Source organism: Solanum tuberosum, unplaced genomic scaffold (assembly GCF_000226075.1).
Source record: "Solanum tuberosum cultivar DM 1-3 516 R44 unplaced genomic scaffold, SolTub_3.0 scf00437, whole genome shotgun sequence".
In the NCBI taxonomy this organism is placed as follows: Eukaryota; Viridiplantae; Streptophyta; class Magnoliopsida; order Solanales; family Solanaceae; genus Solanum; species Solanum tuberosum.
Window position 1 is genome coordinate 428,688 of NW_006239357.1, and position 16,049 is coordinate 444,736.

Genomic DNA, 16,049 nt, shown 5'->3' on the forward strand with positions numbered 1-16,049 from the left:
AACTCAAAAACCTCGCCTCAAGAACTCATCAAACCTCATTAATAACGAATGAAGAAAAAAACTTCAAGAAAACTCATCAAGAACCTCAATACACAGATTTCATGGACGAATTTGATAAAGAAACTCATGATTGGTGTGAGGGTGAACTAACCCATCACTATGATAACTTACATACATCGAAGGAATCAAATTCTTGGTGAAAATCCTCAAAGATCATAAGAAATCTTGAACGCTTGAAGCTTTTCTCCCTTTCCTCCTCTTGAACTTTACCCTAACCTTCCAAACCTTTTTAGTCTTTAGCGTAAAATGATTTTAATCAGCTTTGAACCCTAATTTGGGTGAAAAACGTGTGGACTTAGTGGGGTAAGAAAAAGACCAACATACCCCTCCTTAATTCGGTTGAATTTTCTTAACAGGACAAGCTGAACTCAAACATGCATATCTCCCTCATCTGAACTTGGAATTTAGCAAACTCAGCGACGTTGGAAAGAAGACTCAAAGACCTTTCATTTGATATCTCATGGATCACCTAAATCATCTTGTTGTTAGAAAAATAGTCTGTTAGATAGAGTCCTATTAGCAAATAAGGTCAAGTTATTTCAGCTTTGTCCTAGTCTTTAGGGAGTAGTTTATCATGGCTTTACTTCCTATTTTTTAAGAGTTAGTGGTTCCAGTTTTTTTTTAGCTTCAAACGTTATGTATTTGTCATATAAAATCTGCAGTTGCAGAGCACAAAACAAGCAGCAAAGTAGTTCCCTTTCTTCTCAACGTTTCGACTCATTTTCTCTGTTTTTGTTTACTGTCTGTTTCATTATCTTGCTTTTGTTTACAGTAGTATCAGAGCGAGCATGAGATTCTGCAGTAATACGAAAGAAGCAGCAATTCTAGAGTGAAAAGAAAATAGCAGTAGCTAAACTTTTTTTTCCTCTTTTCGTTTTAACTCATGACATCAGATAGTACTTTCATACAAGCAGCGATTCCACGCTTTGATGGTCATTATGACCATTGGAGCATGCTAATGGAGAATTTCTTACGGTCAAAGGAATATTGGCCAATTGTCGAGGACGGGATCAACACTCCAGCGGAAGGCGAAACTTTGATGAATGCTCAAAAGGCAGAATTGGAAGCAAAAAAGTTGAAAGATCTGAAAGCGAAGAACTATCTCTTTCAGGCTATCGATCGTCCCATCCGAGAAACTATTCTTTGCAAAGAAACTTCTAAGGATATTTGGGAGTCTATGAAGAAAAAATATCAAGGCACTACCAGAGTGAAGCGTGCACATCTTCAAGCCTTGAGAAGGGATTTTGAGACCTTACAGATGAAGGAAGGAGAGTCTGTAATGAGTTATTGTGCTAGAACAATGGAGATCAGCAACAAAATGCGATTCCATGGAGAGAAGATGAATGATGTCATAATTGTTGAGAAGATACTACGCTCTTTGACGCCGAAGTATGATTATGTCGTTTGCTCCATTGAAGAGTCAAAAGATATAGATGAGTTATCGCTTGACGAATTGCAAAGTTCCATACTAGTGCATGAACAGAAGATGAATCGCAATTCAACTCCTGAAGAGCAGGCCCTGAAAGCTTCTACTTTTATTCCTTCCAATTAAAGAGGAAGAGGTAGAGGTAGAGGAAGAGGAAGAGGAAGAGGAAGAGGGAGAGAAGACCGTGGAAACAGAGATGGAGGCAGAAATTTTAAGGTCAATAATGACTACGGCAAAGGCCGAGGAAAGAATTTTGACAAATCAAAGGTAGAATGTTATCGATGTCATAAATTTGGTCATTATCAATCTGAATGTTATACTAGGTTGCCTAATGAGAAGGACGAGAAGTCAAATTTTGTTGAAAGAAAGGAAACTGAGACCTTGTTGATGGCAGCACAAGCACATGAAGAACCTTTGCAAGATGTTTGGTATCTGGACACAGCCTGCAGTAATCACATGAGTGGGAGTAAGTCTTTCTTTTCTTATTTAAATGAAGGCTTTCGTTCTAAAGTTAGTTTTGGTGATTGCTCTCTGTGGATGCAATGGGAAAAGGTGGTATTAAAATTAAAGCCAAGAATGGTTTTGAAGAAATAATATCAAATGTGTTATATGTTCCCGCTATAAAAAGCAATTTATTGAGTGTAGGACAGTTGCAAGAGAAAGGGTATTTTATTCTCATTGGAAAAGGTGTTTGTGAGATTTCTAGTCCTACTAGAGGAGCTATTGTTGTTGTGAAAATGAATTCAAACAGGTTATTTCCCTTGAACATTGAGAGTATTAAATCATGTCTGAAGGCGGAAGTGAAAGATTCTTCCTAGTTGTGGCATTTTAGATATGGTCACTTGAATTTTGGTGGATTAAACACTCTCCAACAGAAAAATATGGTGATAGGCATTCCAGAAATTCTCATCCCCTCCCAAGTTTGTGAAGAATGTGTTGTTGGCAAACAACATCGTTCTCAATTTCCAAAAGGGAAGTCGTGGAGAGCAAAAGCTATTTTGGAACTAGTGCATTCATATACTTGTGTCCCAATTAGACCAATTTCTAATGGAGGTAAAGGGTATTTCATTACCTTTACAGATGATTACTCACGGAAAACTTTGATGTATTTTTTGCAGGAAAAATCAAAAACTTTTGGAGTGTTTAAAACCTTCAAAGCTCATGTAGAAAATGAAACTGGAAAGGCCATAAAGACTCTTTGAACTAATCGTGGTGGCGAGTATTGCTCAAAAGTCTTTAAAGATTTTTTGTGAATCTAATGGAATTCGAAGAGAGCTTACCACTGCTTATACACCACAACAAAATGGTGTATCGGAGAGAAATAATAGAAAAATAGTCTGTTAGATAGAGTCCTATTAGCAAATAAGGTCAAGTTATTTCAGCTTTGTCCTAGTCTTTAGGGAGTAGTTTATCATGGCTTTACTTCCTATTTTTTAGGAGTTAGTGGTTCCAGTTTTTTTTAGCTTCAAACGTTATGTATTTGTCATATAAAATCTGCAGTTGCAGAGCACAAAACAAGCAGCAAAGTAGTTCCCTTTCTTCTCAATGTTTCGACTCGTTTTCTCTGTTTTTGTTTACTGTCTGCTTCAGTAGCTTGCTTTTGTTTACACTTGTGCTGAAAGTTATAGCCATTTGAAGTTGGCCCAAAACTCACAATTGAAGACTAACTTGCACAAATCTCAAATTAGCTCTTTCCAATTTAGTTCTTTCTGAAATTAGTTGTTTCTAAGAACGAGGTGTTACAGACACATCCTATAAAAAAGAGAGATGAATTCAGTCTTGAACTAATTGTGGCAAAACAAAAGGAAAAACCATGGGCTAATCCCATGATCTCCACTATGTAGGAACTACGAAACTAATCCAAGGATTCTTTTGAGTAATATTATTATACAATTCTACTATTTAACTTTATTTGTTTAATCCCAGGGTGAAGCAAAGAGTACTTGTCTTGTCTAAATCGGCCTATTCTCCCCAAACAAGCATAAAATTAGAATATCGTAGACCATAGTAGTGATAGTTGACATAAATACTTCGGAAAAAAACTACCTAAAAGTTATGATAATTAAAACTTTAAAACATTTAAAATATATATGATAAAATTACAAAAAATATCATATAACTCGAAACATTGAAAGTAAAAACTTCTCTAAATCAAGAAGTAAACTTTTTTATATAAATAAAATAAAATTCCACCGAAAATTTGATATTTGCATTTAAAATTTAATTAAATACGAATTTAAGTCGAGATAGAAAGGTAGAGAAATAAAGCCTCCTTTTACTGAAAAGCAAAGTAAAGATAGTGTTTCGTTAATATTGAGAATTGTCTTTAATTCTTTCTATTTATTTTAGCAAAAGTGTAAATCATGTGATAAGACTAATTTTTTGTTTTGATATCTTGTTCGTTTTAATTTATTTGTTTTAATTTAATTCAAGATAAAAATTTACAAAGTACTTCCTTTTTATTTTATGATTTAAAATTAATATTATAATTATAATGTATCATAATATATTTTTTAACATTATGATTTTAAATATGCCACATAAAATGTTGGAATTCAAAAATTACAACCAAGTTAAGAAAAAGGGATTATTTTTGGGGAAAAAAAGAGAAATAAATAATGTCTCAGTTTGAAATTATCTATCGTGTGTTAAGATGTCCCACATCGGTAGAGGGGTAGAAAATTTGGTCTCCTAATATGGACTCGGACAAACCTCCCCTCATGAGCTAGGTTTTGGGGTTGAGTTAGGTCCAAGTGTCATATCTTTACATAGTATCAGAGCTAGGTCCATCCCAATTTGTTGTTCACCGATGATGGACCCCCATTTAGAAGTGTTCACGCTCCAGTTGAGGTCTGGGCGTGCGGGGGAATGTTAAGATGTCCCACATCGGTAGAGGGGTAGAAAATTTGGTCTCCTAATATGGACTCGGACAAACCTCCCCTCATGAGCTAGTTTTTTGGGTTGAGTTAGGTCCAAGTGTCATATCTTTACATCGTGACTTTTAGGATAAATTATCTCAATTTATTTATCATTTTAGAAGTTTAAGACAATTGTTTTTCCTATCATTATACCTTAGTTCTACTAATTATTCTTGAGTACTACAAAAACCTCAATTATGTATAGATGACATATTTTTAGGTAAGAAAAATACTGTAAGATTTATTATTATTTTTTTTAAAATCAAATTTATTATTTTGGGGGGAATGATACTTTAATATTGAATTTTAAACTAATACTAATAGTTTATTATTTAATTTTTATCAATGTGTAACATTTTCTCCATGTAGAATGTTATGTGACAAGATTTTTTTAAATAAAAGAGAGAATGTAATATACACACCACTGAACTATGTTTTCTAAATTAATGAAATTCACGCTCTTAATAATTCAGGTATAAAAACATGATACAATTTAGGTTATCTGTAATATTCTACTCTAAAAAGAACACGACAAATAATTTCAACCTCTAAAAGTAAATTCAAAAGAGGAGAGTACATAGCATTCACACAAAGATGTTGATGACATTTTTCAGTTGCTTACTTTACTAATTATAGTGCACTTTTACCAGTATAACAAAAAGATAACCAACTACTTAATCCCATACCAAAATCTACATATACACACATTCATTATCAAACACTACCATTTATTTAATTTTTCCCCCCAATTTTTATATTTGTGTTCTAAATTTTCACCATGTCTACTAAAACAATTACCAAAATCTACCTATTTCTTGTTTTCCTGCATTTATTAACAGTACAATTGAGGAGCTGTAATATTTTTGAAGCAAGTTGGATTTTTTATGAATCTTATCCAATTTATAATTCTTTACAGTGTCCATTTATAGACCAAGGTCTTAATTGCATCAAAAATGGAAGAAAAGATAAAGCCTACAGATTGTGCCCTCCCCAGGTAACATAAATGGGTTTTATTTTTCCTATAAAATTTCATGTTTATCGAGTCGAAGCTAGAATTTTGAGTTGACGGTCTTATTTCTAAGTAAAAGTAGCTCACTGGATTCTTGGTAAAGTATGCTTATCTTAATTTAAGTAGGTGTTGTTCATGTTTAATTGTGAAAATAGAAAGAAAAAAAGTAGTTTTTTGTTTCAAAGTGAGAAATAATATTTGAATATTTGTGTTGTGTTTGACCAAAAACATAAAGGGAGCTAGAGTTATTTTTTAATTTTTGTGAGTAATTTGGAGTGAAAACATTTTTTTTGGAATATCTGAAAATTTATGAAAAAAGTAAAAACAAGAATTTTTGGATTATGACACATAAATAGAATTTTAGTAGTAATTATCTTGCAAATTATGAATATCTTAATTATGAAACATAAATAGAATAAATAATTTAAAAAAGAAAAATTATATATTAAGACATAAAGATAAAGAAGAATAAAATAATCAAAATTCCTTTTTAATTAATATTATCTTAACAAACATGTATATAAAAAACACGATAAGTATTTTGAGACGGAAAGAGCCAGGAAAAGGGAAGTATTACCCAACTGTTAATCTACATATTTCCACCTAATATTTTATTCATGATTTTAGAATGGATTATTGTTGAGTTTGCTTATAGTTACTGCAGTCATTTAAAAAAAAATATATGTTACCTAGTTTTAGGATGAATTTGAATTTTAAATATTTGTTAGGTTGTTTTAATTGTTGAGATATTTTAGGTTGTTTTAAATTTCAAATTATGCAGATTATATTTTTATGTTGGCTATTTAAAACTCCTCAATGCTTAATAAAATTATTGAAAGCTATTGAAAGACAATCAATCTATTGAGAGACATTTTCAATCATTTTGTGTTGTCCCATCTTTTTTGAAAACCACCAACAGTGGTATCAAGAGCTTCATTGATCTTAAGGAATCTATGAATTCTTCCAAAGACCTACCATACATTTTTAACACGCAAGGGCTACCCATTTTAACCTTTCAGGGCTACCTTTTCAACCCGTGCTTTTTCAACGCATAGGCTTTTTTAAACCATTTTTAATCAAAATAATGGCAAGAAACAGCCTCTCTTTGAATGCCCCAAAAATTCACTGGTGAAAACTATCAGATTTGGTCAATGAAAATGAAATTATATCTTGAAACCTATGATCTATGGGAAGTTGTAATGAAAGATATACCCTTACAACCTCTCCCTGCAAATCCTACCCTTGCTTAAATTAAATCTCATTCGGATGAAAAAATCAAAAAATTCAAAGCCAAAACTGTAATTCAAAATTCAGTTGCGAATTCGATTTTTCCTAAAATCATTGTTTGGGAGACAGCAAAAGAAGCTTGGGAATTTTTTTTTAAAAAAAAGTATCAAGAAAGTGACCGAGTAAGGCAAATGCAAATTTTGAATTTGAAAAGGAATTTTGAATCTCTTACGATGCAATAGGATGAAACTATTGTTAAGTATTATGACAAGATTTCTTTTATTGTTAATAAAATCAGGTTGTTGGCCAGGATATCAAAGATGACAGAATAGTAGAAAAAATATTTCTGACAATTCCAGAGAGATTCGAATCTAAAATTTCATCTTTGGAAGAGTCTAAAAATCTCTCTACTATTTCTGTTGAAGGACTAATTAGTGTTATTCAAGCACAAGAGCAAATAAGAGTCTTCATGCAAGATAATATTACCGAGGGTGCTTTTTATGCACAAACAGAAAAGAAAAAGATGATCATCCTCTTTGCAAATACTACAAAAGAAAAGCGCACTTGAAAATTTTTTGTTGGTGCAGACATGATGCAATATGTGGAAATTGCAAACCGGTCATGTTACAAAAGTGTGCAAGCTTATGAACAATCTTCAAGCACAAGTTGTAGAAGTAGAAATCGAGGAGGAGCAACTTTTTTAAATTGCAGTATCTAATAAGTTACCTAGTTTTAGGATGAATTTGAATTTTAATATTTGTTAGGTTGTTTTAATTGTTGAGATATGTTAGTTGTTTAAATTTCAAATTATGCAGATTATATTTTTATGTTGGCTATTTAAAGCCCCTCAATGCTTAATAAAATTATTGAAAGTCATTCAATCTATTGAGAAACATTTTCAATCATTTTGTGTTGCCGATCTTTTTTAAAAAGCACCAACAATTATGCTTTGTCACATAAACACAAGTTTATGCTCCCTCACTTATAATTTTCTAAGATTACTTATAAAGAAAAAAGATGATATATTTTCTAGGAGTTTTTTAAAGTTGATTAAGATTATATGTCAGCAGAAAATATATAAATATTTTATTTTTTGTGTTGTAAAATATTGGACTAAGATGGGCTTAAGTATCACGGTCAATAATGATTCGTATAGCTGAAATAATAGTTGTTATTTATACAGAAAAAGAAGAATTTCTTTGTGCTTGTTCAGCTGTACCCGTAACAGAAAATGGAACTATGTATACATGATTAAAGTTATTTTTATGTATATATAGTAGACATTGAATTTCCACTTGGCTTGTTTGTGTGTTTACTTTTTCATATATTCAACTCCTTTAGTTAAAATTCTGATTTTGCCACTATAATCAAATACTTGTTAAAATGATTTTTTATGGATTATGGCATACATAGGTTCAATGGTGAAGATTTCTTGAAAAACATCAAAGGAAAAAACATCAAAGGTTCTGAAAGGTTGCAATTTTCAGGAACAGTCATGACCGTTTGAAAGGTTGCAAACTTGTTGAAATGGTCATGTGGTTTCTGAAAGGTTGCAACCTTTCGGAACCAGTGCTTCTTGGCTATAAATACCAGTGATTCTTCAGATTTTTTACTTATGAAATTTTTTGATTTCTTCTTCTCTTCCACACAAATTTCATTCATGTACTTTACTGTCGTTGAGTGGCTCGCTGACACCAGAGTTTTGGGTATCAATACACTGATGATTGAGATCATTTTATCATGGGAGGACATATTCCAAATCAAACCTCATATACTAGAGGGAAATAATTTTCTTAAGGGGACATTGTGCATTCAGTGGGCTTGATTTTTTTTCCTTCTGTTATTACAGATTCTGGTACGTTTTATAGATTTTAGTTTTCGCTAATTAATTTTTGTTCTTCGCTGTGTGATTTAAACTTTGGTAACTTAGTGTTTCTGCAAAGTTTTTGTTATCACTAGTATTGTTTAGAATAGAAATTGCATAACAATCTTAAGGAAATTATATATATATATATATATATGTTAATCTGTGTTTCTGGTGGAGACAAAAACCTTCTTGGTTTTATACTCCTATTAAGTTTGCAATTTAAATTATTGCTTACTGAATCAGTGGTGTCGATTTTGTTTATCAGAAATGGCAATTGACAATGCTACGTCTTCGGTGGTTGTTGCTGCACCAACCCAAACTGTTGTACCACCAGTAGAGAAATCGGGAAAATTCTCTGGTGTGAATTTCAAAGGATGGCAGTAACGAGTATTTTTCTGGCTTAGCACTCTTGGTCTGCAGAAATTTATCAATGAAGAAACTCCAGTGCCCGTTGCTGATATAGATAGAGACAAATTCATAGTTATTGAAGCATGGAAACATGCAGACTTCCTATGTAAGGCCTACATTTTAAGTGATTAGAGCATGCCTTATATAATGTCTATAGTGCAATGACAACTTCGAAAGAATTGTGGAATGCACTTGGGAAGAAATATAAGACAGAAGATGCATGCTTGAAAAAGTTTGTGGCCGCAAAGTTTTTAGACTATAAATTGTCAGATAGCAAAACTATTTGATCACAAGTACATGAACTTCAACTTATTTTCCATGATATGATTGCTGAGGCCATGGTAGTTAATGAAGCTTTTCAAGTGGTTGTAATGATTGAGAAGTTACCTCCTTCGTGGAACGACTTCAAGAATTATCTAAAGCACAAACGTAAGGAAATGAAGCTTGAAGATCTTGTGATTCGGCTCAAGATTGTGGAAGATAACAAGACCGCCGAAAAGAAGTCTCGTGGGAGTTCGACAATAATTGGAGTTAATATTATTGAAAAAGCTCCTACCAAAGGCAAGAAGAGAAAGAAGTCCAAAATCTTGTGTGTCTTGAACATGTCACGTGAGTTGTGACAGGTTGAAATTAAGAATTGGTAAAAAAGGAAAGAAGCATTCTTTTCTTTGAACTTGGTAACTTTGGAAGGAGACATTCTTTTTATAGTGAAGAGAGTATTAAAACTACTAAAATTGAAAATACGAAGAAAATATGAAGTGCTTTTGCAAAAATAACAACATAGATTCCAACATCAAGCTATAAGCTAAGTTGCTTAGACTCTTCACTTTTGGTGCCACACCTGTGTCGACACGACATGGGTGTGGGATCCGTGCCCAATTTGGTCATCCAATTTTGGGTGCTTTGACCAAAATTGATGGGGTAAGTGTGGACAGTTTTAGTGATTGTCTGTAATAAATACGAAAGCTAAGGTGAAATTAAAGAAAATGAAATACCTTTTATATATAAATTTCTACGTTACTCATTTTCCTTTAATCTCCTTCCAGATTCTCCTCAAGTTCTCCCGTAATGTCTCATAATTTAGGTTTTCTAACTCTTCTTTTAGATACTTTAATTATTTTAGGTGAATCCCTACACCCGTATCCCTTCATGGATCCATATCACCGAATCTTCAAATTAGATCATGAAGGATCCAACATCTAGCTCTGCACATGTATTGGACACCCGCACCGAGTCCGAGCAACATAGGGTATAAGTGCTAAGAAACATACACCGCATTAACAACAAACAACAACATACCCAAGGAATGTTCCATCCTTCTTTCTATTAGGGCTTGGTCAAATATAGAGGACCAGGGATCTTATACATGTATCTGAGTGGTGTTAATTGGTTTTGTAGTTAAGCACGCAGGGACTAGAAGCGTAAAATATTTATAGATGCTTCTGAATGGGGAGTCTAAACTTTATGAGATACTGACAGGATGCTTCCTTATGCTAGATTTGCTCAATGTGAAATGAGCGTCGATGTCTGATGTCTCCAATTAGATGAGTAACTTAGAATAAATAATTGGGTTGTAAGGAGCAAGATATCTTTTGATGCTCAAATAAGATAAGAATTTACTGGAATGATAATCAACTGAATATATAAGACAATACCAATGCCTTTTATCTACTATTATACCTTCCTCTAAATGCTTTTTTGGGGCTCTGATAATCTTCTTTCTCAGGACTTGCACTACTATTTCTTGGACATTCCGCAGCTTCTATGAGAAGGTAATAACCTGAAGTTCTCTTCCCTTGATAGTTATTAGCATATTTTGACTACTCTCCACCATGCTGCTAATATTTGGTATAAGGTGAGTTTCTGGTACCTGAATTATGTCGCCTTTTTAGTGGGTAGGTGGTTTACATTGTTATCTTTCATGTGGGTTGTATGAAAGGAGAGGGAGAGAGTGTTTGAAGGGATAGAAATTGATTTTGTAAATGTAAGGATTAGCCTTTTTGTCTCTAGTTACTTTTTTGGTGCACCTATGAGGTCCCTACTTGTATAGGTGATTGAATGTCTTTTGTAGAGGACCATATTTTTGTATAGGTTCTCTATTTCTTGGTATACGTCTTATATACGGGATTTTCCTCAATCATTAACAAATTATTTAACCTTATCAAAAGAATTAGTGGGTGCTTTGTGAAGTATCCACTTAGAGAAATTATACTTATAGCCCATCTTTTGTGGCCTGCCAATGGAGTCATGACATCCATGCACTGAGTCATCAAATGACGCACGTCAAGAAGACCCAAGCCTACATGCACGGGCCCATCCCACAAAGTCCTACAAATGAAGACTCGGGCAGGACATTCTAGTTCATTTTCTCTTATTGGAGAGAATATATTCTCCACTTGTCCTTAGCTTTGCACATTTTGAAATGCCAAACTAAGATGTTTAAGTCGAATAAAGAACATCATCTCCATGCATTTATGCTTATATGGTGATTTTGAATAGAATTTGTTCTAAAAAGTTATTTGTCTCTTACTTTTTGTTTCTAGACATTCTATTATCTCATGATTTCCCTTCATGTTAGATTCTTCTTCAATACGAAAGGGATAGGACGCAAAACAGAGAGCTTCAACTTCCTATTGCTCCTCCTCCTGGTTTTTCGGGTGTCGTCAATCAGGTTACATTGTTGTTATGTGATAAATGGGGAAGCCTATTACCCTATGTAGTTAGAATTATCAACGTATTTTGACTTTTCTCAAGTTCTCAAAGTTGATCATGGAGATCCTTCTATAGTTGACTTCGGCGAAAATCAATATGGCCTTACTTTGGGATAAGGGCGACTAGGAAATACTTTTTTTATGTAAGGAGTAACTTAATTTAAGATTGACCATATATGGTTGTGCTCATTGTGTACCTTAAGTTTCTATTTGTTATTGTACACAATGTATAACTATTATTATATATTTTTTTTAAAACTAACTCCAGCATGTATATGGTCGACTATTTTTGAAGGAAGGAACAACAGTTGCTTTGAAGACATAGCTAACTCAATTCAGATTGCATACAAAGCTTTCTTTTGGTGTAAACTTTAAAGAGGAATTTGTAAATGAAGCACAATCAATACTTAGTTTCTTACAATACCTATAAGAATTGGATAGGGATTTTTTTCTCACTTGTAATTACTACAACACTTACTTAGTACTAGATTTTTAAGACATTACTTTTCTCTAAAAAGGACGTGTAGCTAATAACAAAAAGTGAATTCATTGTTCAATCGGAGTCCAGAGGCAGATCTAGGTTTTGTAATTTATGGGTTCCTACAATGATCAAGTTAATGTAAAAATAATTGGGTTCACAATCATCTTTTTATAAATACTTTGTGCATTTCTTAACCAACACAGGCTATGGAAAAAAAAACGGGGTCCCGTGAACCCATATCTCAAGGACTAGATTCCCCCTACCAGAGTCATCCATCAAGACACTCTACCTATCTATGTAAAACATTATCAACTACATGAACGATAAAAATCCAGCCTAGCTTGGTAGCACCAGCTTGCCATATGGTGATGGAACAGTCATATATTAAAGTCCTTAACAAAAGTGGGGTTAGTTGGACTAGAAATGATACTGGTATGTTGTATCAGTATAATACTTGTTGGTGGAGTTGGTGGGTGCACAACTCATGACTATCTCTTTGCAGTTCAGTCATCAAATGACGCACGTTAAGAAGACCCAAGCCTACATGCACGGGCCCATCCCACAAAGTCCTACAAATGAAGACTCGGGTAGGACATTCTAGTTCATTTTCTCTTATTGGAGAGAATATATTCTCCACTTATCGTTAGCGTTGAACATTTTGAAATGCCAAACTTAGATGTTTAAGTCAAATAAAGAACATCATCTCCATGCATTTATGCTTATATGGTGATTTTGAATAGAATTTGTTCTAAAAAGTTATTTGTCTCTTACTTTTTGTTTCTATACATTCTATTATCTCATGATTTCTTTGCATGTTAGATACTTGTTCAATACGAAAGGGATAGGACACAAAACAGAGAGCTTCAGCTTCAACTTCCTATTGCTCCTCCTCCTGGTTTTTCGGGTGTCGTCAATCAGGTTACATTGTTGTTATGTGATATATGGGGAAGCCTATTACCCTATGTAGTTAGAATTATCAACGTATTTTGACTTTTCTCAAGTTCTCAAAGTTGATCATGGAGATCCTTCTTTAGTTGACTTCGGCGAAAATCAATATGGCCTTACTTTGGGATAAGGGCGACTAGGAAAATACTTTTTTTATGTAAGGAGTAACTTAATTTAAGATTGACCATATATGGTTGTGCTCATGTGTACCTTAAGTTTCTATTTGTTATTGTACACAATGTATAACTATTATTATATTATTATTTTTTTAAAACTAACTCCAGCATGTATATGGTCGACTATTTTGAAGGAAGGAACAACAGTTGCTTTGAAGACATAGCTAACTCAATTCAGATTGCATACAAAGCTTTCTTTTGGTGTAAACTTTAAAAAGGAATTGTAAATGAAGCACAATCAATACTTAGTTTCTTACAATACCTATAAGAATTGGATAGGGATTTTTTTCTCACTTGTAATTACTACAACACTTACTTAGTACTAGATTTTTAAGACATTACTTTTCTCTAAAAAGGACGTGTAGCTAATAACAAAAAGTGAATTCATTGTTCAATCGGAGTCCAGAGGCAGATCTAGGTTTTGTAATTTATGGGTTCCTACAATGATCAAGTTAATGTAAAAATAATTGGGTTCACAATCATCTTTTTATAAATACTTTGTGCATTTCTTAACCAACACAGGCTATGGAAAAAAAAACGGGGTCCCGTGAACCCATATCTCAAGGACTAGATTCCCCCTACCAGAGTCATCCATCAAGACACTCTACCTATCTATGTAAAACATTATCAACTACATGAACGATAAAAATCCAGCCTAGCTTGGTAGCACCAGCTTGCCATATGGTGATGGAACAGTCATATATTAAAGTCCTTAACAAAAGTGGGGTTAGTTGGACTAGAAATGATACTGGTATGTTGTATCAGTATAATACTTGTAGGTGGAGTTGGTGGGTGCACAACTCATGACTATCTCTTTGCAGTTCAGTGCTCCCGCTGATTCGCATTGTTATCAAAGATCTCAATCTCCCAGTCTGAGCCTCTAGTGAAGTGTCTGAAGGGTTGTTAGATTGGACCATCATATATAAATGTACAATAAAAAATTGAATGAAACAAAACCAAATTTTATCTAAAACAAAGCTTTTGATGAACTTTACTGTTCTGATTTGATTATTTACTGAAGTTGGGCATTTTTATTTTTTTTTGTTGGTAAATTGACCATTTGTTGATACCAAAGAGTGAACATTACAGTACCAAACAATTGCTGACCAATTGCTTCACAGAATTGAGCCAACCCAAAAAGACAACTTACAAAAGGATCTACAAAGTAGCAATTATATTTAATCTAGTGATGCATACACAAAATAAAAGTATCGTTCCATCTTAAAGGTAGTCCATCCAGTGTTTGTAGTGTATTATTCCACTTGGCCAGGTCTCTTCCGATCACATGTATATACAACACAATTTCTTTACAGAGTCTGTCACTTTGATAGAGGTTGGACTGAAACCGAATAGCATTTCGTTCTCTCCATACCAGATAAACAAGCATAGCAAATAGACAACTAATTATTGCACCCTTTCCTATTTTCTTCCTTGCCCAGATAGTAACCAAGTCTAGTTCATCTTGCCAGCTTCCAATGGTTCTGTTGATCCCCAGCCACACTAATAACCTGTGCCATAAAGCTTTAGTGACTAACATTCGAAGTAAAGATGTTCAAAGGATTCAAAAGTTGTACCACAAAAAGCACAATCTGGAGGTACATGAATACCAAATTTCTGAAGTCTCTACAGTTGCTAATCTTCTCCAGGCTGCTAGCCACAATATGGACTTATGTCTAGGATAGATGTTTTGTTGTAGTGCAATACTCTTCTAGGGAACTTTTGGATGGGTAAGCATGAGCTTAAGATACATCTTTCTGGTAGAAAATTTGTCTTCTTCAACCACTTCATTCAGCTTAACATCTAGATGTCCTTGGGAAGAACAAGTTCCTAAGTACTTCCTTGACTCCAAAATTTTCCTTACAACCCAATTAAGTAGCACTAGCTGGAATAGTGTAGTTCTCTACAGATTCATCTTTCATATAGTATATATGTACCCATCTTATCCACAAACAATCCTTTTTTTCATGAATAACTCACAACATTTTCATTATGGCAGCAGTGTTCCACAAACTCAAATTTATAATATACAGACCTCCTGCAGCCTTTGGAAGGCACAATTTTTCACACGAAACAAGAGCCTTCCTTGACCTTATTGCTGAGCCTGTCCACAAATAAGTTTTGTACACTCCCTCTATCATCTTCAAGATTCTTTTGGGTAATACAAATATTTGTGCCCAGTAAGTCTGCATACCAAAGATGACTGATTTAATTAGTTTAATTCTCCCATCATATGAAAGACATTTGGCAGACCAACACCTAATTCTTTCTGTAATCTTCTCCACTAAGGGCAAACACTGACTAATGGTCAGTTTCTTGGATGACACAGGCACCCCCCAAATATTTAAATGGTACTTCCCCTTCTACATATCCCAAAGTTTCAAGGATAGTCTGCTTCAATTCTGGCTTCACTCCACTCATGAATATATAACCTTTTTCATTGTTGGCTTGTAAACCAGAAGCTTTAGAAAATCTCTGAAAAGCTCTTTGGAGCAATTGGATAGACTTAAGGTCAGCTTTGCAGAACAACAACAAATCATCTGCAAAGCATATATGAACTACCCCAAGTTTCTTGCATCTTGGATGATACTTGAAGTCCTTGTTAAGTTTAATCTCTTCCAACTCTCTCTGAAGGTACTCCATGGCCAAAACAAAAATGTAAGGGGACATTGGATCTTCTTGTCTAATTCCCCTTTTCCCTAGAAACAATTTTGTTAATCTCCCATTGATAATCAAATAGTAAGATACATTGGACACACATTCCATTATCCAAGTTATGAATTTAAAAAGAAAACCCAACTCAGCAAGCACTTTCCTTAGGAAT

At 33.7% G+C, this 16,049-nt stretch overlaps 1 protein-coding gene across 1 annotated transcript; it reads left to right on the forward strand.

Annotated features, from left to right (window-relative positions):
• The first annotated feature begins 943 nt into the window (after positions 1 to 943).
• On the forward strand, positions 944 to 1,612 carry LOC107058090 (uncharacterized). The gene has a single exon (XM_015303414.1). It carries the CDS (start codon positions 944 to 946, stop codon positions 1,610 to 1,612), a length of 669 nt encoding a protein of 222 aa, XP_015158900.1.
• Positions 1,613 to 16,049: the final 14,437 nt, after the last annotated feature.